The sequence below is a fragment of the Somniosus microcephalus genome, chromosome 30 (assembly GCF_052327205.1).
Source record: "Somniosus microcephalus isolate GS21.2 chromosome 30, FLI_Smic_1.0, whole genome shotgun sequence".
Lineage (NCBI taxonomy): Eukaryota > Metazoa > Chordata > Chondrichthyes > Squaliformes > Somniosidae > Somniosus > Somniosus microcephalus.
In genome coordinates this window covers 18,119,058-18,144,642 of record NC_141016.1, presented here as the reverse complement: position 1 = coordinate 18,144,642, position 25,585 = coordinate 18,119,058, and the positions used below count along the sequence as shown (strand labels likewise).

At 48.9% G+C, this 25,585-nt stretch overlaps 1 protein-coding gene across 4 annotated transcripts in view; it reads right to left on the bottom strand.

The window, feature by feature from the left end:
• Positions 1 to 9,250: 9,250 nt before the first annotated feature.
• The window catches only part of LOC147097976 (fibroblast growth factor receptor 1-like), a 268,534-nt gene continuing 252,199 nt past the window's right edge, over positions 9,251 to 25,585 (bottom strand). For all 4 annotated transcript variants that reach the window (XM_085971154.1, XM_085971157.1, XM_085971155.1 and 1 more), the window contains 3 exons: positions 17,786 to 17,923; positions 15,136 to 15,241; positions 9,251 to 14,049 (listed from right to left, as the gene is read on the bottom strand). In XM_085971154.1, the coding sequence (XP_085827280.1) occupies positions 13,873 to 14,049; positions 15,136 to 15,241; positions 17,786 to 17,923 (421 nt within the window). In that variant the 3' untranslated portion in view covers positions 9,251 to 13,872. The remainder of the gene's footprint in view (positions 14,050 to 15,135; positions 15,242 to 17,785; positions 17,924 to 25,585) is intronic.

Below are 25,585 nucleotides of genomic sequence, written 5' to 3'. Positions count from 1 at the left end.
TTAACATTAGCGCTGGTTTCTACGGCAGTTTTGATGGAACGGCACCAGCTCGGCCCCGTCAATGCCGGATACCAGAAAGTTTCCTGTAGATGGTGGAAAGACTTTGGGGAGTCAGGAGGCGAGACACTCGCCACAGAACATCCAGCCTCTGACCTGCTCTTGCTGCCACGGTATTTATGTGGTTATATAAATGCAAGTTGTTGTGTAGATGCTGGGAGGATATTATTAAGCTCCTTTGCGCGATGCCCCCCTATGCCGAATATCAGGCTGACACTTTTACATTACCTCACTCGTCCTTCCCTGCATAAAAGGTGAGCTGTCTGGTCAAACCACCACCCCCATTCCGCGCCCGTCAAACAGCATTAGTGCAGCCGTGACCCCGTTGACACAAGTCACCGAGTGTCTGCCAGGAGATGAATGGCTCGCACGGGCAACCTTTTAAAATAGATGGGGAAAAAAATAAAGAGATTGATTTTTTTTTAGCCCAAAGAAAGAAGTTTAAAAAAAAGAGGCCAGGGACGCACTTAAAGTGCAGGCGGGCAGCTGGTGGAATTGATTTTAAGGCCGGGCGAGGCTATCAGGCAAATGGCAATGGCTGTAAATAAAATGTTTACTTGCTTCGTAGGCGCTTTCAGGGCAGAGAAATAGTTTTGCTGTCAGCGTTGCATTATCATTTTTAATTAGCCTTTGGGTAACCTGCGCTGATCCATCAGGAACAGCGACCAGTAAACATGATAAACACCTTCATAAATATCGATGCACACACAGACTGTTAATTCACTCAATCCCGCTCCCATTGTCTGATGGCAGCTATAGATAAATGCTCTCAAACAAGATTATCTAATCTGGTCCTGTCGTCCAATTTAAAACGAGTGCCACATTAACAAGGAGGCTTGTGAGAAGTGGCACATTTAAGCTGAAGAACCCTGATTATTCGCATCAGTTTTAGTCATTTTACAACCTCCCAAACCCGCGACCTCTTCCACCTAGAAGGACAAGGGCAGCAGGCGCATGGGAACACCGCCACCTCCAAGTTCCCCTCCAAGTCACACAACATCCTGACTTGGGAATATATCGGCCGATCCTTCATCGTCACTGGATCAAAATCCTGGAACTCCCTCCCTAACAGCACTGTGGGAGTACCTTCACAACATGGACTGCAGCGGTTCAAGAAGGTGGCTCACCACCACCTTCTCAAGGGCAATTAGGGATGGGCAATAAATGCCGGCCTTGCCAGCGACGCCCACATCCCGTGAATGAATATTACAAAATAAAGGTGGTGCATGGATGAGCTCGCTCTTACACTCACATCTCTGGGAACCTCTGCCTCGGTCTGCCCAGTACCACTCCTCGGTTCATGTATTTCCACCCACAGCTCAGCTTTGGCCCTTCTCTATCATCTCCTCCCGGCTGAGGCCCACTCCATCCCTTTGAAACGTGACCCGTCCATCACATTCTTCGCATGCTCGGTCCCTGAAGGCAGCCAGCTCCTTGTTACGCTGCGAGCCATCAGGTTTGTGTGTCCTTCTCCCTTTCCCTTCTCCATGCGCCCTTCCTGAGGCACAAGACAGACAGCCTGTGTCTAAGCCTCTGCCAGTGGTGCGTTCAAACCAGTCAGGACGAAGCCATTCAGCCCCTCGAGCCTGTTCCGTAATTCAATTAGCTCAAGGCTGATCTGTACCTCAAATCCATGCACACTCCTTAGCTCTATATCCCTTGTCCTCCTGTGTGGGGGAAGCCCCTGGTCCCTGCTCGCTCCCTCCCATTAACCGATTCATTTCCACATCCCCCTTCCCTAACAAAACTATCCCATCTTTAGCTGTTGGCAAATCCAGCAGGTCAGCCTAACTAGAAGATACATATAGAAATACATTGAATGTACAGCACAGAAACAGGCCAACTGGTCTATGCCGGTGATTATGTGCCACAGTGTAATGTATTAGCACATGGTTTAGTATGAGCATGTTTGTTCCACCCACATATATTACATTTTGGCAACAAGGACAGGATCCCAAAGCCATTTTTAGGGATCATGGAAGGACAGTGTTCAATCTTCCAGTGGAAAAGTTTACGGTGAATTTTTTGCAATGTTTTACTGTTAATGTTGATGCAGAATTGTCTGCACTTCGCCTTCACGTGTATATATACACAGCAACAGCGGCGCTGATTCTCACAGGTACACAGGCAGCGTGCCGAGTCACTGTTGGATGGGATGGGGACAATCATGGCCGCACCTACGGGATTCATCGGAAGCCTCGGCATGTCTGACCGAGCTCACGAATCATTCAGTTCTTACATTGAGCAGATGGAAATGTTTTTTTAAGACCAATAACATTATTGAGACTGAAGGTGCAGAGGAGAATGTTCAAGCTCAAAATAAAGTAATTAGTGAATGGAAAAAAGCAATTTTTCTAATGGAGATTGGGCCAGATGTCTACAGACCATTGACAACCTACTTGCATCAGGGAACGCGAAGGATGTGTCGTTTGAAGACATTGTCGAGAAACTTGAGGACCATTTTGACCCAAAGCCATTAGAAATAGCAGTTTGATATCAGAAACCAAAAACAAAGTGAAACCATCAGTGAGTACATTGTAGCTCTTAAAAACCTGTCTTTGCATTGTAACTTCGGTACATTTCTGGATCGTGCGTTGCGAGATAAGTTTGTGTGTGGACTGGTGGATCAGCGCACACAGTCCAAGTTACTGAACACGCCGAACTTAACGTTTGACATAGCATGCAACATTGCCCTATCTATGGAGATGGCGTCTAAGAATGCTCGGGAGCTCCGTCCAACTCAAGTGACTAGTGCAGCTGAGGTCTACAGTCACAAGGCCACCGCCGAACCTAAAGTTGAGTCTGGGTCAAAAGCATGTTGGTGAAGAGCAGTTCAGTGAATTGTTACCACTGCGATGGAAATCACTCACCACAGTCCTGCCAATACAGAAATGTGAAGTGTTTTCACTGCCAGAAGCAAGGCCATATTTCAACAGCTTGCAGAGCTAGATCTAAAACAGGAAGTGAGAACCATTCTCGTGGCAATGCAAAGCAGCGACAACAAAAGGTAGGACTTCACAATATTGAAGTGAACACACCTAATGTTGAAGAACGAGGCATCTACAGTATCTATGCCACTAGCGGGAACACTAGCAGTCGTGAGAAAGACTTCCGTACAAAACTTTTGTTCAACGAGCAATATATTGATATGTGTATCGACACGTCGACGGACTGCTCTATCATGAGTAAGGACACATGAGATTTAAGTTTAATCAAGTACCTCTTACAAAGAGTACCGTAGAGTTAAAAACCTACTCTGGAGAAAGCCTAGAGTCATGTGAACAAATGGAAGTACAGTTCAACACAATGGCCAGTCAGCAAAGCCGCCTATTATTGTAGCGAGCTACAACAACAGGCCAACTCTCATGGGCAAAGACTGGTTGAGAAAGTTAAAACTAGACTAGAAAAACATCTTCAGTGTAGATGCCTCAAAGAAGTGACTCGGCACAATGCTGAACAAGTACGGAAGCATGTTCTCAGACAGTTATGAGGGCATCACTGGGTATGACGCGCATATCCGCATCAAGTCCAACGCGAAGCCTGTCTATTGTAAGGCAAGGCCGGTCCCCTATGCGTTGAATTCAGATGGAGGAAGAGCTAGCGAAGCTCAGAGAGAACAGAGTGCTAGTAAAACCTGATAAAAGTGAATGGGCTACCCCGATTGTGGAAGTGCCCAAAGCAGACAAAACTGTACACTTGTGCGGTGACTATAAAGTTACTATCAACCAAGTGTAACATCCCCACCGACACCTGGGAATTCCTGGCCCAAGACCGCACAAAATGGAGGAGAAGCATCCGGGAAGGAGCCGAACACCGAGTCTCTTCGCCGGGAGCAAGCGGAAGCCAAGCGCAGGCAGCACAAGGAGCGCACGCCAACCCAAGCACCCCACCCACCCGCCCCTTCAACCACCGTCTGCCCCACCTGTGACAGAGACTGTAGGTCCCGCATTGGACTCATGAGTCACCTGTGAACTCATTTTTAATGTGGAAGCAAGTCATCCTCAGTTCCGAGGGACTGCCTAAGAAGACTATCAACCAAGCAGTTGACAATGAGCAGTACATGTGCCTCCTCCCACTCTTCTTCATCTAACCCTACCATCCATTAATTTCTCCCTTGTGTTTATCTAGCTTCCCCTTAAATGCGCCTATGCCTCAACCACTCCTTGTGGCAGCGAGTTCCACATTCTAACCACTCTCTGGATAAAGAAGTTTCTCCTGAATTCCTTATTGGATTTATTGAGGACTATCTTATATTTATTGCCCCGGTTCTGGCCTCCCCTCTAAGTGGAAACATCTTCTCCACATCTACCATATCAAACCCCGTATCAGCCTTCTCTTTTCTATAGAAAAAAGTCCCAGCCCGTTCACCCTTTCCTGATAAGTAGATCCGCTCAGTTCTGGGATCAACCTTGTGAATCTTTTTTGCACCTTCTCCAGTGCCACTATATCCTTTTTAATCTTCAACCTTCTCGTCTCCTGATCACAGCGGTGCTGTATGTGGGTATTGCCAAGCAAAGGCCATGCATTTTCCCCATACAGGGGCAAATGAGGGATAGAAAAAAAATATCCCAAGGCCACTATTGCCCGTCCCCTTGTGACTTGCACAGGAGCAATACTGGGAGATGCCTCGGAGATTACTGCTGCCATGCCAGCCAGTGGGTTGTCCAAGGGGATTCCGAAGACTTACGGGACAGGGAGGGAAATATCCTGACAAACTATCCCAGCCGCAAAATGTTCATTTAACATTGAAATGGATTTAGGATGAAAAAGACAACATTGAAGGGGCTGTAAAGGCAAAATCTGTCGAGTTTGAGTAGTAACTTTTGGTGTTCAGTCAGTTAACTCTTTCCAAAACCCCCCCCCCCCCCTCATTTTTAACACGTAATTCTGTGACCGACAATGACAGAATCTTGCATCAATCAGCTCAGTGCCCTCCGCAACAATGGACTCGCTGTCTGCCGGCAGGATCAGAGTATTAGATTCCCTACCTTACTCTCGCCGCTAATGTAGTGTCAGTGGGTAGCACACTCGCCTGTGAGTCAGAAGGTTGTGGGTTCAAGTCCCACTCCAGGGACTTGAGCACATAAAGCTAGGCTGACACTCCCAGTGCAGTGCTGAGGGAGTGCTGCACAGTCAGAGGTGCCGTCTTTCAGATGAGACGCTAAACCGAGGCCCCGTCTGCTCCCTCAGGTGGACGTAAAAGATCCCGCGGCCACTATTTCGAAGAAGAGCTGGGGGGGGGGGGAGGGAGTTATCCCCGGTGTCCTGGCCAATATTTATGCCTCAACCAACATAACCAAAACAGATTATCTGGTCATTATCACATTGCTGCTTGATGTGCGCAAATTGGCTGCTGCGTTTCCCACATTACAACAGTGACTACACTCCAAAAGTACTTCATTGGCTGTAAAGCGCTTTGAGATGTCCGGTGGTCGTGAAAGGCGCTATATAAATGTAAGTCTTTCTTTCTGTCATTTGCATTGACAATATTATCTTCCCAGCAAGGGACGGGAACATTCCGTCGCAAAACCACACTGGTGCTTAACTCACGCACACTTTGCACAGTGCATCGGAGCAACACTGCTGGATGGGACACAAGGAACCATGGCAGATTCTGTCTGTACCGCAGATAACATTTTCACCCCATCCTTGACATGAGGCTTTACCATTTCATGACAGATTGTGCACATCGCAAACTTTCCCCCACCCCAGATGCGGCAATTTGGGGTGTTTTTAGACTTACTCAGATTCTGCCCACGTCATTTCATTGCTCCACAGGAGTCCCGTTTTCGCCTGGTCTCGGTACCAAGTGTGTGAGGGCCACCTTTCATTAGAAGAGGGGAGGCAAGGAAAAGCATCAGAGCACAAAGCATTCACTCCCTCCACCACCGGCGCACCGTGGCTGCAGTGTGTACCATCTACAAGATGCACTGCAGCAACTCGCCAAGGCTTCTTCGGCAGCACCTCCCAAACCCGCGACCTCTACCAGCTAGAAGGACAAGGGCAGCAGGAGCATGGGAACACCACCACCTCCAAGTTCCCCTCCAAGTCACACACCATCCTGGCTTGGAAATATATCGCCGTTCCTTCATCGTCGCTGGATCCTGGATCCAGAAACTCCCTCCCTAACAGGGAGTACCTTCACCTCACAGACTGCAGCGGTTCAAGAAGGCGGCTCACCACCACCTTCTCAAGGGCAACTAGGGATGGGCAATAAATGCTGGTCTTGCCAGCGACGCCCAGATCCTGTGAATGAATTTTAAAAAGTCAACTTTGGATCTGTCCAAGGTCAAGAAGTGACCGAGACAGAGCCCCGTCAACACGTTGTCCGACAACACATTCACCTGAGGAATCACGGTACAGCAGAAGGCGTCGGAAGTGCTAAGAGAACAGCCACCTCCCATCGTATTACAACACAGGATTATAACGCCTTGTGTCCTCCAACACCATATCAGTTAGGGAAATTCACCATTAAGGGGTCATTCCAAGCAAATCCACAGAATTATTTCTTTTGGGAGAAGTTCCCATTCACCAATATAGAAACAGCCAAACCACTGCTGGCCTAACCAGCGTGAGCTTTGAAATCACTGAATGCATCTCGTACAGGTGGATGGGCAGTCTCCTCAACCCTCTGTTCTCGCTTTATTTTTGTAGAAGAGTCTTGGCACAGGACTCAATCACAACAAGAATTTGCATCAAATGTCCTAGGTGTTTTACGGGTGGGTGGGGTCTTGGTGACGGGGAGAGTGACGGACTTAGGAGAGGTGACCAAAGGCCTCATCAGAGGGAGGTTTTGAGGTGGGGAGATGTAGTAAGGGGGAGGGAGGGGGGAGAGAGTTTTGGGAAGAGAACTCCAGAATCCAGGTGCAGCATGGACTACGGCTCCAGCACTGATGGTCGAGTTGAGGGAGGGGAGGGGATTCACACAGAATGGAGGGTGGGATGCAGGTTGGTGAAAATTGCATAGCTGGAAGGAACAAGAACGTGGAAAGATCTGAGAATGACATTTGAAAAAGGGAGCGGGCAGGCTGGTTGGAGCGGCCACCAGCAATGGAAGAAATAAAGAATGAGATGTCCAATGGTGTTGGATGCTGGTGCATGCAGGGACATAGGGCTGGAGGAGATCACGGAGGTGGGGAGGGATTTGAAGTGCAGGATGAGAATCATAAGGTCCTCGAGGAGCTTGAAGTGTGGCCGGACACTGACTTTTCACTTCCGAGCCAGGCTTCAAACCCAGCCCACACGATTAACTGAAAGTTCCTTCTGTCGGTTGGGTTGTAAAACGAGTTTTGGGGATTCTCAATCCAAGCTCACGGTACAAACGTGGCACTAATCTTGCATGGAGTGCCAGTCTCACATGGAACGGCCACAGGGGCAGATAGCTGTGGAAATGTCATCCCAACACAGGAGAACTCCTTGCAACTATGGTACATTATTGAGTCACAGCACAGTACAGCTGCGGCTGTACCCAAATTGAGATACCGAGGTCTAAAATTGGCCCACACTCCAGAAGTGACATCCATCCATCATCATTTAATTCACCCCCACCCCCCCTTAAAAAAATAATGGAAGACTGGCTTTCAGAATCTGATGAACTGGCTGGTCTGTCATGACATCTTAGAACCTGGGCATAAGTCTGTCACAAAAAGGCAAAGCTTTACAATGGGCATTAATTAAAGAGCCAATAAATAAATACATACATAGGAGTTACAACACAAAACAGGCCATTCAGCCCAACTAGTCTATGTTGCCTTTTACCCTCTGCACGAGCAGATTAATTCTAATCACATTTACCCATCCTGTTACAGGAAACTTTCTTTTATCTGGCACGGACGGGACCGACGTGGTGCCGGTTCATCAAAAATTCCGGATAACCGAACGCGATAGTAAAAGATAGGGAGCTGAGAGCTCCGTATAAAGCAACAAACCCTGTTGCTTAGCAACAACTGTAGAACAATGGCCTCAAGTTTCAAGCATCTCTGTAGCTTAGCAACAGCTGCAGCCACACCCTTGCACAGCAACAGATGGAAGGCGGCAAAAAAATATGAAGTAAAACCTACTCCTGAATTTTGCCGGTTAACCGAGATTTCCGGTTATTTAGGTGCCGGTAAATCGAAAGTTTCCTGTACCATAATCTTTCAAACCCTTTCCCCTTCATCCACCTGTCTAATCCCATCTTGAATGTTGACATAGTTTCTGCCTCAACCACTAACCCTGGAAGTGAATTCTACCGCCTCGCGCTGTGTGTGTGAAGAAGATTCTCCCATTGGAAATCGCTTACATTCACTCTTGTATCTATGGTGCCTTGTTCTGCCAAACTTGGACCCAGTTGCCTGTCCTGTTCTGCAGTATCTCAAGGGAGAAGGACGAGAGCAAAATGGGCACGAAAATATCTGCATAGTTGCATAGTGGCATAGTGGTTAGCACTGTTGCCTCACAGCACCAGGGACCCGGGTTCGAATCTGGTCTCGGGCGACTGTCTGTGTGGAGTTTGCACATTCTCCCCGTGTTTGCGTGGGTTTCTTCCGGGTGCTCCGGTTTCCTCCCACAGTCCAAAGATGTGCGGGCTAGGTTGATTGGCTATGATAAATTGACCCTTAGTGTTAGGGGGATTAAATACGTGGGGTTATGGGGATAGGGTGGGATATGTGTTGGTGTAGGGGTTACGGGGATCGGGTGGGATATGTGTCGGTGCAGGCTCGATGGGCCAAAATGGCCTCTATCTGCACTGTGGGGTTTCTGTGATTTCTGTGATTCTGTGATCCAGATACAGCTCAGCCATGATCCAACTGAATGGCGGAAGAGGCTCGAGGGGCTGAATGGCCTCCCCCTGTTCCTATATTCCATCCTGGCACTGGGCACCGTGACTTAACTCAACGAGGCACCAGTACATGGCAGGATTCGGGTTCCTGCTGTGGACTGCCCGCACAGTCAGTGACCAATGTTTATTGGACGCTGGGCATGCACCCAAAGGGAGGGGGTGAAAAGTCAAAGGACGGGGTCAACCGAAGGCTGGCTACCGGTTGCCCTGGTGTTGGAGAATGGGATGCGGCCCAGGGTACCTGACGAAAGGAACTCCTGTTACACACAAAACACACGGAGCGTCGATGGTGTGCGACGGTAAAGGGCGAGGAATCAGAAAGAAACCAAAAGAAGCCCACAGACAGACCAACAAGATAAAAAAAGGCAAATAAAATGTTAAAAGAAATTTAATCACAAAAAAAGGTAAATATGAGAATAACTACAGGTCAACTTTAAAACCGGCGTAAACATTTATAAAAAAAAAGAAAAAAAATTTCATTTTTTATTTAAAAAACCAATAAATTAGGTAATAGCAGGTTTACTCATGCACATATTTTGGACCAAAGTACAACACATCTTCGAGACACCCAACAGCGTGCTCCCATCGAGAATCCCCACACAACGTAGAGAAAGTCTACCCAGCACTGGCTCCGGGTTTGGCCACACGACCATCGCCTCGGTCACACTGCTGGTTTACACTTAAGCCACAGCAGACACGGGGAGGGGGAGAAATCAACTTGGACAAGATCGATCTTTATTACATTTGAAATGAACACGACCAACACTGCGAACAACTGCTCCCTTTAAGACGTAGATATACATTTTATACAGCGCCCTTTAATGAAGTCTGGGGTAGAGAACCTCATTATAGATGCCCCCCCTTTCCTTTGTACAGTCTCTTCACCCGCTCCCCCTACTCTTGTTAGCTGTGGATCAATGGAACAAGGAGACTATTATGCATATGGGGGCACAAGCCCAAATGTGCAATGAGTGATAGGGAGGAACTGTTTCCACTGGCAGGAGGGTCAGTAACCAGAGGGCACAGATTTAAGGTAATTGGCAAAAGAACCAGTGAGCACGAGAATTTCTTTCACGCAGCGAGTTGTTGTGATCTGGAATGCGCTGCCTGAAAGGGCGGTGGAAGCAGATTCAATAGCAACTTTCAAAAGGGAATTGGATAAATACTTGAAAAGCAGAAAATCTGCAAGGCTGTGGGGAAAGAGCGGGGGAGTGGGACTAATTGGACAGCTCTTTCAAAGAGCCGGCACAGGCACGATGGGCCGAATGGCCTCCTTCTGTGCTGTACGATTCTATAGCAGCAGCTGATGTTCGGCTCTTGTGACTGCGTGATTGAGGCTGTGCATGGAAATGGTAACTGAGGTACTGTCGTGGCCTGGCTTTGAAAGAAGCATTACGGGGAAGATGCGATCGCACTAGAGAGGGTACAGAGGAGATTTACGAGGATGTTGCCAGGGCTGGGGAATTTTAGCTATAAGGGAAGATTGGATAGGCTGGGGTTGTTTTCTTTGGAACAGAGGAGGCTGAGGGGGGATTTAATTGAGGTGTATAAAATTATGAGGGGCCTAGACAGAGTGGATAGGAAGGACCTATTTCCCTTAGCAGCGAGGTCAATAACCAGGGGACATAGATTTAAAGTAATTGGTAGAAGGATTAGAGGGGAGTTGAGGAGAACTTTCTTCACCCAGAGGGTGGTGGGGGTTCTGGAACTCACTGCCTGAAAGGGTGTTAGAGGCAGAAACCCTCATCACATTTAAAAAGTACTTGGATAGGCACTTGAAGGGCCGCAACCTACAGGGCTACGGACCAAGAGCTGGAAAGTGGGATTAGGCGGGATAGCTTTTTTTCCAGCCAGCGCAGACACGATGGGCCGAATGGCCTCCTTCTATGCCGTAAATTTCTACGATTCTATTTAAAATTGACTCTGGTCAGGGACTGCAGTCAACTAATGAACCTTTCCACCTTATCCACAATCACTGTTAAAGACATATAGCATAGGGAGTAGTTGGCTGCCAGCCTGGCTGAGTGGTGATGGGGGGAGGAAGAAGGGAAGGAGAGGTGAAGGAGATCTCAGCACGTTCCACTCGCAATGGCGGCTAAAAGGAACTGGATTCAAAAAAACATCAATTTTAAGGGCTTGGAGTCTGTTTGAAGAGGTGACTTGGCAAAGCCTTACTGCTCCTTTCTCTACCACAACCAGCTGGGAACGCACACACAGTACGGTATGGTACAGCACAGCACAGTACTTCCATTCACACACGCGCTGCTGTTTTCCTACTCCCCACCCCCCCCCCGCCCCATCCCTTTCCCCTCGGAAACTCGGCTGCCAAGAATCGCAACGTGTGTTTTATTTTTATTGCCTGTGGCTGCTGATTACGATAAGCAAAGTGGCGTCGGAGCCACGAGCACGAGTGGACTGCAGATTCCTGTCTGTAGCAACTTCAGCTAGATAACATTGTTCCCTTCTACCCGCAAAGTGGCAGTACCATCATACCTCGTTCACACTGACTGTCCTGTATAATTGGGGGGGGCGGGGGTAGTTCCATCATCCAAACACCTGGCATAAAACTCCTGATGGTTCAGTGGGTAAAGGGTAGAATCTGACCAAAAGCAGATGGGCATTTTCAGCTTTGATTCCCAGTCCGGTTTGCATTTATTGATTGGCCTCAGCGCTAATGTTCCCTCTAATTTGCGGTCTATGTGCGCGATTCCTTTAAATTTGCTGCGTGGCCCCGTATCTTCCAGCGGCCCGTGTGGGACCGCCCGATTGGTGCGCGACTGCGCACCTTTGGGGGAAACATTGCTCAGTGCACCCCACCCTCCGGGCTCATGAGCGGAAAGTATCAGGGCGCCTGCTGCCAACTCCTCCGGACAGTGGACGCCAGGACTTGGTGGGGGGCGAGGCTGGTGAAGACAGCATTAACCTTGGCCCGCGGTGAACAGCCTTACTGTCTCATCTCCAACACGAAGAGTGGCCACTTGGCGTCTATGGAACAGCACCTCCTACCTTTCGGAAGCATCGCGGTTAAAGCCGGCTGAGCGTTTGGCTTTCATTTCTTTTGCCGACAGCTACTGCTGCAATGCGTGGGGAGGTTTGGGCCCTAGTCTATCACTGTGCATTTTTTAAAAGTGGAGACAGGCCCTTCGCTGGTTTGAGATCAGTGAGAGATGAAGCTGCAATGTGGCATGCCCACTGCCAGTTCAAAGGGTGACACGAGAGAGATCAATTGTTCAATGGACTTCGCCACAACCATTCTTAGCAATCGGTCACTTGGGACTCGCTGCAAATCGGGAATGGGCCCCGGTTTTTCCCAGAACCTCACTGGAAACACCGCTTGGGCCTCCTGTGTTCAAAAGGAACGGTGACGGACGCAATCCAGCAAGCACCACAACCAGACCCTAGAGAAGATGGTCGCACTGGTGGGTGAAGGTTCCGTGAGGAGGGACAAGTGCTTCACCGAGACACAGACGGGAGTGGGGGGGGGGGTGGGGGCGTGGCTGGGCAAGCGGGAAAGGGATAGTTCAGAGGTGCTGGGAGGTCCTCGAGTGAGGCGGGGCAACTCTGCGTCCCATTCTCTCTCCATCCCTCCCCTTGAGAGAAGCACCGTGGTGCCCATGGAAGTCTGCCGACTGACTTGGGACGGGTTAGGCGCTACGTAAATGCAAGCTGTTGTCGACTGCCTAGTTCCTCACCTCGGGAGAAACAAGTAGCGCACGGGAGATCAAGCGGAGAAAACAAACCATTTAAAGATGTTAATTCCATGGCTGCTTTTGAGTCGACAGCGAGGTCCAGCGACTGGTGTGTGCAAACAGTGCAGCCCAACCAGCCAATTCCAGGGGTGGTGTTCTGCCCCTCTTTCTGCTGATGCTTATACCCACGCTACAGCAAATTCAGGTCCAATATAATTCATTTATTTATGGCAAATCCAAAGTTCAGCACCAGAACGGCCCCCATCTCCGCACCCCTCCTTAGTGCCAGCGTGTAGAACAGCCCCAAGCACAGAACAAAGCCACAACACGAGCACGGTTCCCTGGTACAGTCAGGCGATAGAATCTATATGTTAATCCGTACCGGCACAAATCCTGGTAACCACCTTTTTTCTTTACAAAAAAAAGACTTTTCATGTAAATATATTTATATTTATACATATTTGGCTATATTTACAAAGTACGCCGAGCCGTCTTCTGCACCCTGTGATTCAGCGTTGAGCTCTCAATTTTACAAAGCACAGGATACCATCCATAACCTTGTGCCCATTGGCTCCCCTACCAGAATCCCAGTCATAAGACACTGGGAGGAGCAGTCGGTGACTGCAGTGCAGTCCAGAGCGAAAGAGCGCACGGGAGCCTGCTCAAAATGGAAGATTTCCCCTCACCCCACCGCGTCCAATGTTGCGATCCTTTCTAAAGGTCATCGGACTCCTCCACACAGAGTGGAGATCTTTTCCCCCCCCAACCCCACTCCCCAGAGGGGGGAGGCCGATTGTCCGCTGTACGCTTCCCGAAGTCCACCGGGTTTGAGCAGATCTGTACGCGCAAGGCTGCTTCGAGCTCAATAACCTCACAGCTTAGCGTCTGTAGACTCTGCAAGCCAAATCACTGAGGGGACACGGGGCAGAGGGGTGGGGGGGGGGGGGGGGGGGGGGGAAAGAGGGGTCGGGAGGGAAAACTGCTCAACATCCAGACTGCAACTCGCAAAGTCCAGATCAGCTCCTGAAGGCTTTCATACAATGCCAGTCCTTCCACGGTGGGTCCAGAAAGGCTTTGATTGACAAGGCCACGTCAAGGAATGGCTCATTGCTTTTTTCTTTTAAAAACATTGACGAGTTATTGGTTGACAATGGTGAGCGGCCTCCAAGGACAATAACCACCAAATATACACAGGCTGCTGCACGAGTGTGCAGAGGAACCAGGTTTGACTCATTGAATAACAGAATTACTTCATGAAATGACATCTCAAGGAGTTCGGCTGGACTAGAACAAGGCGACCCTCTCTCACTGTTTCCTCTTGAGGCCTCCGTTGACGTGTCCCGGGTACTTTGGAAGGCACGGTTCTTCGGGCAACGGGTCGTGGGAGAAGACCGAATCTTCGCCGGATGAGCACGTGGAGCTTCTGGTATCTGGGAAGCTGGGAGAATACTGATCCAAGGACACCGACAGGTCCAGATATTCCTGCAACCCAATAGACAAAATAAACAATGAACAAAATCTCCAAATAAACGCCCTGACTAGCCAGGAACTGAAAGGCTCCACCAGGACATATATTTGGAAGTCTGGCTTGTCGGCTTTTTGAAGTGGGCTTGGCTAAGCCAACCAAACTCTGAAGGATTGCTAACCACACATACTCCAGACCGTTACAAGCCCTCTCTGTAAATGGCCTTTCTATTTCCTTGTTTTTCAGCTGTATACTTAACCTCCTTAGATTCCTCTTTGCAACGCTCTGTTTAAGATGGTTGAAGACATGCATTTCTGCATTCCCGTTCTCTAAACCAAATATTATCCCAAGAAGCCGGCAAATGGAAATGTTTCTTCACCCAGTGTCAGCGTCAGGCATAGTTGGGTCATGCGGGGGAAAGTTCCCTCAGCTCTTCCAGCCTCAGAAAAGCCCCCCCAACTACTGCACCAATTGGACATTTTGTTTCCAACACCCGCGCCTGACAGGCCTGAGATTAAGCTGGCCGACGCGGTGCTAAGAAACATCAAATCGCAAGCCGTTTGGCGTCGTGGACTTAGCTCCACTTTTGATAAAAGCAGAAAATGCCGAAAACACTCAGCAACTCAGGTGGAGTGAGGGAGGTAGGGTTAACGTGTCAGGTTGATGACCTTTCGGTTCCTGCTCTGGATTGCTACACAACGACCCGGTGAGGTGCATTGGTGTGGACACTGGGACGCCCCCCCGCCCCATGATACCATAACGTGCTGACACTGACTGCATGGCTTCACAAGTGAGGAATGACCCACTTTGGGTGAGGTTCCCGAGAGGGCTTGGCCAAGGCGGACAGCGGCTGCTCTCACTCTTCACCCTCCTGCTACTACATGGTCGCCAGCAGGAACTCAACGGATGGGGGGGGAAACACCAGGCGCATCCAAGCGTTGCTGAACTTCAGCCCTCTTGTAAATCCAGTCAGTGTCAGACGGGGTGACACAAACAGGACAGAGTATATGGCCGTACCGGTTGCGTGGCCCTCACATTGGTGCCGCACACATTTCTGGAGCTGTGGCTCAGCGCCTTGAACTCGCACAAAAATGCACTCTCACCTGATTCGAAGTCATCGCCAGAATTCTGTCCAGGTCTTCCACCAGCTGCTTGAATGTTGGCCGCTGGGACGGCATGACGTGCCAGCAGTCTCTCATCGTCATGTATCTGGGCAGGAACAAACGCAGGAGAGGAAGCTGGGTAAATATTGGCAAACAGCATCACCCTGTGAAGCAGGAGCCCGCCCGGGGACAAGGCAAGAGGTCCACTGCACAGCACGGCCAACACTCAAGCCTTGAAGAGGAAGTGGATTTGTTCAAATAGCAACAACTGGAGGTTCTGTTAAGCTAGGAAGGGCAGTCGAGGTCTCGACACTGGAGTCATTTAAGAAAGAGTTGGATTCTGTGACAGGTTGGCATTCTGGAAGGATGAGGTCAAAGGGCTTCCTCCAAAGCTGGCCCGCGATATGAGCGGCACGGCACTGGATGAAGATCCCCCAGTTCTAAGGGGCAAAGCACCAAAATTTCGACAAGAAAAGCCTGACTTTTAGTCTGCCTTTCCCTCATTTAGATTTGTTTTTTGGCTCAATGGATTGAGCGCGATCCTTTGAGGTGGGACGGTCCTGATTACGATCAAATGTGAGGAAAGAAGACCAGTCTCTTGTTGGCTTTACTGAAAAAAAAACTCAAGCACTTCCACTTGCTCAGCCTATCCCCATCAATGGGGTGAGACGGCGTCTGATGAACGACTGACTCCACACTCCCACCAGCTCTGGTAAGATTGCCCATGTTGAGCATCTGCGCCAAGTGGCTGGTGCGAATTGGACAGAAGGCCAGGCACCCAAAGTGGAGCCCAGCGTGGAGACAGGAGCAGATCAGGCCTGTCGGCATCCGCAAAAAGCTGGGACAGGCTCGTGTTTCGGGAGGTACCCTTGGTCAGAAGCCCCTGAAGGGCCTCGACCGGAAGCCTTTAACCGATCTCTCCTCTTTTTGCTAATTCAGCAAAGGCGACAATGCCATCGACTTGAAGAGTTTGCGGGTGCCCCCTTTTTAAAAGGGGCAGAAACATTTAACTGTAAATTGAATCAATTTAGATGACCGTGACAAGTCAAATTAAAATTTGGCCCAGAGGGTTGATGATGCACTCCAGTCTTAACCTCTCTCTCATCTTTCTGGACACCGGCAGGCCTGCTGTGCACGCATCGCGTTCTCAGTTTCGGAGTTTACACTCTGAGGCATTTATTATCATTTCAAACTTATCTGTAGAAACACTTCAAGCCTCACCACCTGATAAGCCACTCTCGTGTGCCAGGCAGCCAACACTCGGGCACTCGGGACTCCAGTCAGACGGGTAGACAACGTGACTTGAGAATACCCTTGCATGATTGGGCACCGCTGCACTGTCTGCAGGTCTCTGCTACTTCTTTATCCAGTTAACACCCCCGGGAAGGTGTTGCCACGTCTCTTGAGGCTGGCACCGCGGTTAGCTGGCTTCTGCTAACCCAGTCAGAACATGCAGTGGGCAGGCAGGGCTGCTCCTGATGCCACTGCGCGCAGTTAGGTAAAGGACATTGCCGGGGTCGGGGGTGGGAAGCCCCTGCATTCTCCCCCCGGCCCCCCCCCCCACCCCGCGCAAGGGCCAGCCGTGGGAAGGCCTGGTGCTTTTGTTGGATGCCAAGTGCTGGAGAGAGAGAAGCAGGTTACTGTTCAGCTGTAAACCATCTCCCTCCTCCTGGTCAACACATCGCCTCGCACAAAAATAAAGCCAAATAAATAAATGAGCTGAGCAGGACTCAATGCATGCTGTGTGCGCATCGGGTAGGTTCAGGTCTCCTGCTGCTGAGGTGCTCTCTCCCCTGGCTTCTTCCACTGACGAACGGTCAGGTCCTGGCACCGGGATTCAAAAAGGCTTGTTCATCACAGCAAGGGGCTCACGGAGGACCTAAATGTCAGATTAGTCGGCACACTTGTCTGAGCAGGTAAACGTATTCAAGTTGACCGTTGTATAGAAACACACATACACACGCACATAACAGAGGGCCTGTTGCACCGTCACAGATGACATCCTTGGGGTGAGACATCATCTCAAGGCCCCGGCCTGCCCCTTCGGGTAGATGATAAAATATCCCGTGACACTGTTTGAAGAATGTTATAAATCTCATCATCAAGAAACTACTTATGAAATAACGCTGGACGGCCAGCTGGTGGCGCTGTCCAAGGAGTATAAATACTCGGGCGTGGGCCCCAGCTTGCCAGGGACATTTTGTAAAGACAAGGAGCTAGTGAAATACAACTAGACTTCCATGTTCTGAAACAAGTTGATTAAAGTCTTGCTTTATGCTCAACCAAGTGCATAGTGAGTTGTATTACGTCAAAGAGCAGTGAGTTTTCCCCAACCAACACCGGCAAAAACAGATGAATTGGTCCGTCATCTCATTTGCTATATGTGGCGCTGCACACGCGTGGCGCTACACACACCAAAGTCCTTCCTCCATGATCACTGTCACAAGGAGCTCGGTCGTGTCTGACCCTCTATATTCTTAGGTGAACCCCGACCTCTAGTCAGGGCCTCAACATGGTGGCATGGCCGATCGGTCACTTGCCTATTGAGAGGGGGGAGCGGGGGCCGGGGTGGGGTGTGTGGGCGGAGAAGGGGAGGCCTTTTGTCATCCACACATGATTCTTCCCTCGGTGCGACGGGGGCTTTACTCACAGTTCGTTGGTGCAGTTCGAGGGCTTGTCCATCCTGTGCCCCTCCTTCAGCAGCTTGAAGAGCTCCTCCACTGGAATGCTGGGGTAAGGGGAGCCGCCCAGCGTGAAGATCTCCCACAGTAGCACGCCGAAGGACCAGCTGAAGAGCAAGAAGAGTTTCTATTAAGTGGGGAGACGGCTGAGTCGCACCCTCACAATAACGGGACCGGCTCACTGCAGCACCGGAGAAGCCGGGAAAGCAAGTGGGGAGGCTGTTAATAAAGGAAGGAATCACTGTAGAGTCATAGAGTCATAGAGTAATACAGCACGGATAGAGGCCCTTCGGCCCATCGTGTCCGCGCCGGCCATCAAGCCCTGTCTAATCTAATCCCATATTCCAGCATTTGGCCCGTAGCCTTGTATGCTATGGCATTTCAAGTGCACATCCAAATGCTTCTTAAATGTTGTGAGGGTTTCTGCCTCCACAACCCTTTCAGGCAGTGAGTTCCAGACTCCAACCACCCTCTGGGTGAAAAAGTTCTTTCTCAAATCCCCTCTAAACCTCCCGCCCTTTACCTTGAATCTATGCCCCCTAGTTATCGACCCCTCTACTAAGGGAAAAAGCTCCTCAGCATCCATCCTATCTATGCCCCTCATAATTTTGTACACCTCAATCATGTCCCCCCTCAGCCTCCTCAGCTCCAAGGAAAACAAACCCAACCTGCCCAGTCTCTCTTCATAGCTGAAGCGCTCCAGCCCTGGTAACATCCTGGTGAACCTCCTCTGCACCCTCTCTAACGCGATCACATCCTTCCTGTAGTGTGGCGACCAGAACTGCACACAATATTCCAGCTGTGGCCTAACCAGTGTTTTATACAGCTCCATCATAACCTCCTTGCTCTTATATTCAATGCCTCGGCTAATGAAGGCAAGTATCCCATATGCCTTTTTTACCACCTTATCCACCTGTTCCGCCGCCTTCAGGGATCTGTGTACTTGCACACCCAGATCCCTCTGACCCTCCGTCTTGCCTAGGGTCTTTCCATTCATTGTGTATTCCTTTGCCTTGTTAGTCCCCCCAAAGTGCATCACCTCGCACTTTTCCGGGTTAAATTCCATTTGCCACTGTTCCGCCCATCTGACCAACCCATCTATATCGTCCTGCAGACTGAGGCTACCCTCCTCGCTATTTACCACCCTACCAATTTTTGTATCATCCGCGAACTTACTGATCATACCCTTTACATTCATATCCAAGTCATTAATGTAGACCACAAACAGCAAGGGACCCAGCACCGATCCCTGTGGTACCCCACTGGCCACAGGCTTCCAGTCACAAAAACAACCTTCGACCATCACCCTCTGCCTTCTGCCACTAAGCCAGTTTTGTATCCAATGTGCCAAGGCACCCTGGATTCCATGGGCTCTTACCTTCTTGACCAGTCTCCTGTGCGGGACTTTATCGAAGGCCTTACTGAAATCCATGTATACCACATCCACTGCGTTACCCTCATCCACACACCTAGTCACCCCCTCAAAAAATTCAATCAAATTAGTCAGACATGATCTTCCCTTGACAAAGCCATGTTGACTATCCCTGATTAATCCTTGCCTCTCCAAGTGGAGACACATTTTGTCCCTCAGGATTTTTTCCAATAATTTTCCTACCACTGATGTTAGGCTCACTGGCCTGTAGTTCCCCGGTTTTTCCCTACTACCCTTCTTGAATAATGGTACTACATTAGCGGTTCTCCAGTCCTCTGGCACATCCCCTGTGGCCAGAGAGGTCCTGAATATATGTGTTAGAGCCCCCGCAATCTCCTCCTTTGCCTCACACAGCAGCCTGGGATACATTTCATCCGGGCCTGGGGATTTATCCATTTTTAGGCCAGCTAAAACCGCCAATACTTCCCCCCGCTCGATGTTAATATGTTCGAGCATATCACAGTCCCCCCGCCCTATTTCTATGTCTACATCGTCCTTCTCCATAGTGAAAACAGACGCAAAAAATTCATTCAGAACCCCTCCTACATCTTCCGGCTCCACACACAGATTGCCACTTTTGTCCCTAATGGGCCCTATTTTTTCCCTAGTTATCCTCTTACCCTTAATATACTTATAAAACATCTTCGGATTTTCCTTTATTTTGCTTGCCAGTGTTATTTCATGGCCCCTCCTTGATCTCCTAATTTCTTTTTTAAGTATCCCCCTGCACTTTTTGTACTCCTCTAGGGCTTCCTCCGTCTTTAGCCTTTTGTATCTACCAAAAGCCCTCCTTTTTTTCCTAATCCATTCCCGTATATCCCCTGACATCCAAGGTTCCCTGTGGTTTTTGGAACCACCCTTGACCTTTACGGGAACATGTTGCCATTGTATGTTCTCAATCTCCCTTCTGAAAGCCTCCCATTGCTCCGATGCGGATTTTCCTACAAGTAGCTGATCCCAATCCATTTTGGCCAGATCCTGCCTTATCCTATTAAAATCGGCCTTCCCCCAATTTAGAACCTTTATTTCCGGCCCATCCCTGTCCTTTTCCATGGCCACCTTAAATCTTACCATATTATGGTCACTATCACCAAAGTGCTCACCTACTAGCACTTTTTCCACTTGGCCGGCCACATTCCCGAGAATTAGGTCCAGTACCGCCCCCTCTCTTGTAGGACTTTCTACATGCTGGCTCAAAAAGCTCTCCTGGATGCACTTTAAGAATTCTACACCCTCTGAGCCTTTCACACTCTGACTATCCCAGTTAATATTGGGGAAGTTGAAATCCCCCATTATTATTACCCTATTATTTGCACATTTCTCTGAGATTTGCCTACATATCTGTTCCTCTATCTCCCCCTGACTGTTTGGAGGCCTATAGTACACTCCCAGCAAAGTGCTTGCCCCCTTTTTGTTTTTAAGCTCCACCCATATGGCCTCATTAGAGGACCCTGCTAATATATCATCCCTCCTTACTGCAGTAATTGACTCCTTAATTAATATTGCGACACCCCCTCCTCTTATACCTCCCCCTCTGTCTCGCCTGAAGATTCTGTACCCCGGAATATTGAGCTGCCAGTCTTGCCCTTCCCTCAACCATGTCTCCGTGATAGCAACAATATCATACTCCCATGTGTTTATCAACACCTTCAGTTCATCCACCTTATTCGCAAGACTCCTTGCATTAAAATAGATGCCATCCAGCCTTGCCCTTATATATTTGCCCTGTCTACCAAGCTGACTTGTTTTTTTCTCTATAATTGGCAGCACATCCCCCCCTATTTCAGCTCCCCTCTGTATCCCATCCCCCTGCCAAGTTAGTTTAAACCCCCCCCAACAGTGCTAGCAAACCTCCCCGCAAGGATATTTGTCCCGCTCTGGTTCAGGTGCAACCCGTCCGACTTGTACAAGTCCCACCTTTCCCAGAAGCAGGCCCAGTGATCCAGGAAAGTAAAACCCTCCCCCCCTACACCAACTCTTTAGCCACGCATTCATCTGCTCTATCCTCCCATTCCTATACTTACTAGCACGTGGCACTGGGAGTAATCCAGAGATTACAACCTTTGAGGTCCTGCTCTTTAATCTGTTACCTAGCTCCCTAAATTCTTGATGCAGGACCTCATCCCTCTTTTTACCTATGTCGTTGGTACCAATGTGGACCACGACCATTGCCTGTTCACCCTCCCCCTCCAGAATGCCCTGCAGCCGCTCAGTGACATCCTTGACCCTGGCACCAGGGAGGCAACAAACCATCCTGGATTCACGTCTACGGCCACAGAAACGCCTATCTGTTCCCCTTACTATAGAATCCCCTACCACTATTGCTCTCCCACTCTTTTTCCCCCCTTCCTGGGCAGCAGGAGCACCCCCAGTGCCAGGAAGTTGGCTGCTGCTGCCTTCCCCTGGTGAGTCATCCCCCTCAACAGTATCCAAAGCGGTATACTTGTTTGAAAGGGGGATGCCCGCAGGGGTTCCCTGCACTACCTGCCTGCCTTTGTTGCTCCGCCTGATGGTCACCCCCTGTGCCGCCCTGCCCTGAGGCCCAATACAGAGAAATGATATTGGGTCAAAAGATCAGGATAATGAAACAGTTTGGGTGGAGATAAGGAATAATAAGGGGAAAAAAACACTAGTGGGCGTAGTCTATAGGCCTCCGAACAGTTGCAACTCTGTTGGACGGAGTATCAATCAGGAAATAGTTGAGGCTTGTAATAAGGGAACATCTATAATTATGGGGGATTTTAACTATCATATTAATTGGACAAATCAAATTGGGCAGGGCTGCCTTGAGGATGAGTTCATTGAGTGTATTAGGGATGGGTTTCTTGAGCAGTATGTAACTAAACCGACCAGGGGGCAAGCAACCTTAGATCTGGTCCTGTGTAACGAGACAGGATTAATTAAAAATGTTCTAGTAAAGGATCCCCTTGGAATGAGTGACCATAACATGGTTGAATTCCATATTCAATTAGAGGGTGAGAAGGTTGGATCTCAAACAAGCGTGCTAAGCTTGAATAAAGGAGACTATGAAGGTTTGAGAGCGGAATTGAGTAGAGTGGATTGGGAAAATAGATTAAAGGGTAAGACGATACATGATCAGTGGTGTACATTTAAGGAGTTATTTTACAACTTCCAAAAAATATATATTCCACTGAGATAAACAGGGTGTAAAAGAAAAGACAGCCATCCGTGGCTAAGTAAAGAAATTAAGGATAGTATTCGACTAAAAACAAGGGCATATAAGGTAGCCAAATCTAGTGGGAGGATAGAGGATTGGGAAAACTTTAAAAGACAGCAAAAAATAATAAAAAGATTGATTAAGAAAGGGAAGATAGATTATGAAAGTAAATTAGCAAAAAATATAAAAACAGATAGTAAGAGTTTTTATAGTTATATAAAAAGAAAAAGGGTGGCTAAAGTAAATGTTGGTCCCTTAGAGGATGAGACCGGGAAATTAATGGTGGGAAATATGGAGATGGCAAAAACACTGAATGAATATTTTGTATCAGTCTTTACAGTAGAAGACACTAAGAATATGCCAACACTGGACAAACAGGGGGCTATGGGGGGGAGGAGCTAAACACGATCAAAATCACTAAGGAAGTGGTACTCGGTAAAATAATGGGACTCAAGGCGGATAAATCACCTGGACCTGATGGCTTACATCCTAGGGTCTTGAGGGAAGTGGCGGTAGGGATTGTGGATGCATTGGTAATAATTTTCCAAAACTCCCTGGACTCAGCACAGGTCCCGGCAGACTGGAAAACTGCTAATGTAACACCCTTATTTAAAAAGGGCAGTAGACAGAAGGCTGGAAACTATAGGCCGGTTAGCCTAACATCTGTGGTAGGTAAAATTTTGGAGTCCATTATTAAGGAGACAGTAACAGGACATTTGGATAATCATCATTTAATAGGACAAAGTCAGCATGGTTTTATGAAGGGGAAGTCATGTTTGACAAATTTGCTGGAGTTCTTTGAGGAAGTGACATATAGGGTGGATAAAGGGGAACCAGTGGACGTAGTGTATTTAGACTTCCAAAAGGCATCTGACAAGGTGCCACACAAAAGATTATTGCTTAAGATAAAAAATCACGGGATTGGGGGTAATATTCTGGCATGGATAGAGGATTGGCTATCTAACAGAAGGTAGAGAGTTGGGATAAATGGTTCATTCTCAGACTGGCAATCAGTAACTAGTGGTGTTCCGCAGGGGTCAGTGCTGGGTCCCCAACTCTTTACAATCTATATTAACGATTTGGAGGAGGGGACCGAGTGTAACATATCAAAGTTTGCAGATGATACTAAGATGGGAGGGAAAGTAGTGAGTGAGGAGGACATAAAAAACCTGCAAGGGGACATAGACAGGCTAAGTAAGTGGGCAGAGATTTGGCAGATGGAATACAATACTGGAAAGTGTGAGGTTATGCACTTTGGCAGGAAAAATCATAGAGCAAGTTATTATCTTAATGGCAAGAAACTGGAAAGTACTGAAGTACAAAGGGATCTGGGGGTCCTGGTGCACGAAACTCAAAAGGTTAGTATGCAGGTGCAGCAAGTGATTTCATTGCTAGGGGGATAGAATATAAAAATAGGGAGGTCTTGCTTCAGTTCTACAAGGTATTGGTGAGACCGCACCTGGAATACTGCATACAGTTTTGGTGTCCATACGTAAGAAGACATACTTGCTCTCGAGTCAGTACAAAGAAGGTTCACTCGGTTAATCCCGGGGATGAGGGGATGGACATATGAGGAGAGGTTGAGTAGATTGGGACTCTACTCATTGGAGTTCAGAAGAATGAGAGGCGATCTTATTGAAACATGTAAGATTGTGAAGGGTTTGGATCGGGTGGATGCGGGGAGGATGTTCCCGATGATGGGTGAAACTAGAACTAGGGGCCATAGTCTTCGAATAAGGGGCTGCTCTTTCAAAACTGAGATGAGGAGGAACTACTTCACTCAGAGGGTGGTAGGTCCATGGAATATGCTGCCCCAAAAAGCTGTAGAAGCTAAATCATTACATAAATTTAAAACAGAAATAGACAGTTTCCTAGAAGTAAAGGGAATTAAGGGTTACGGGGAGCGGGCAGGAATTTGGACATGAGTCTAGGTTCGGATCGGACATGGCCCTGTGGGTAGCGGAGCGGGCCCAGGGGCCGTGTAGCCTGATCCTGCTCCTATTTCATGTGTCTAATTCTGTTAGATTCAGGAGATGGTTCTGTGATAGTAGATTGGCGGTTAGGATCAGATCAGCCATGATCTTATTAAATGGCGGAGCAGGCTCGAGGGGCCGATTGGCCTACTCCTGCTCCTATTTCTTATGTTCTTATACCACGTGGACTAAGTGGCCCTGACGGTGGAATAACTCAGGTAATAGTATAATCTTGCAAAATCCGGCATCAATAAGAGTGCAGCTTGTTTGAGACGGATTGGCTGACAAAATAACGAATGTACGGCCAGCTGTTTTCTCATGTGGCGTTATGCTTCCTATTATCCAGCCCTACAACCACCACCAATCCTCACTCCCCTGCTGAGATAGCTGCGCTCCTCTAATTCAGGCCTCTTCAGCATCCCCAACTTTAATCGCACCACCACTGGTGTCCGTGCCTTCAGGTGTCTAGGCCCTAAGCTCTGGAATTCCTTCCCTAAACCTCTCCGCCTCGCTACCTCTCTGTCCTCCTTTAAGACGCTCCTTAAAATCTACCTCTTTGACCAGTCTTTTGGTCACCTGCACCAATATCTCATGTGGCTCGGTGTCAAATTTTTTGTCTCCCGTGAAGCACCCTGGGACGTTTTACTACGTTAAAGGTGCTATATAAATGCAAGTGGTTGTTGCCCTCTCTCATCCTCATCATGCTGTTGACCTGCAGAACTCCCGTCACCGTAACCCAGCTCCTCCGGGGACAGAAATGCAGCTCTAACGGCAACTCTCCCTCCTGACTGCTTCCCCCCCACCGTGCCCCTCAGTGCCTCCCTGACAGCACCGCGGGTGCCAGGAACCCGACATGTCAGGAAACACAGGCACAGGCTCGTCTGCTGCCACTCGCTGGCTCGGCGAGCCTCACGCACCATCGCTGCGCCCGCGCCAGCTTCTCTCGCCAACCCTCTCCCATTGTCCCTCCCTAAACCTCTCCGCCTCTCTCTCTCCTCCTCTCAGGCCCTCCTTAAAACCCAGACCTGAAACGTTAACTCTGTTTCTCTCTCCACGGATGCTGCCTGGCCTGCTGAGTATTTCCAGGATTTTCTGTTGTTATTTCCTCCTTAAAACCTCTTTGACCAAGCTTTTGGTCACCCTACTTACTTAATACTTTGGTTTGGTGTGAACTTGTGTCTGATTA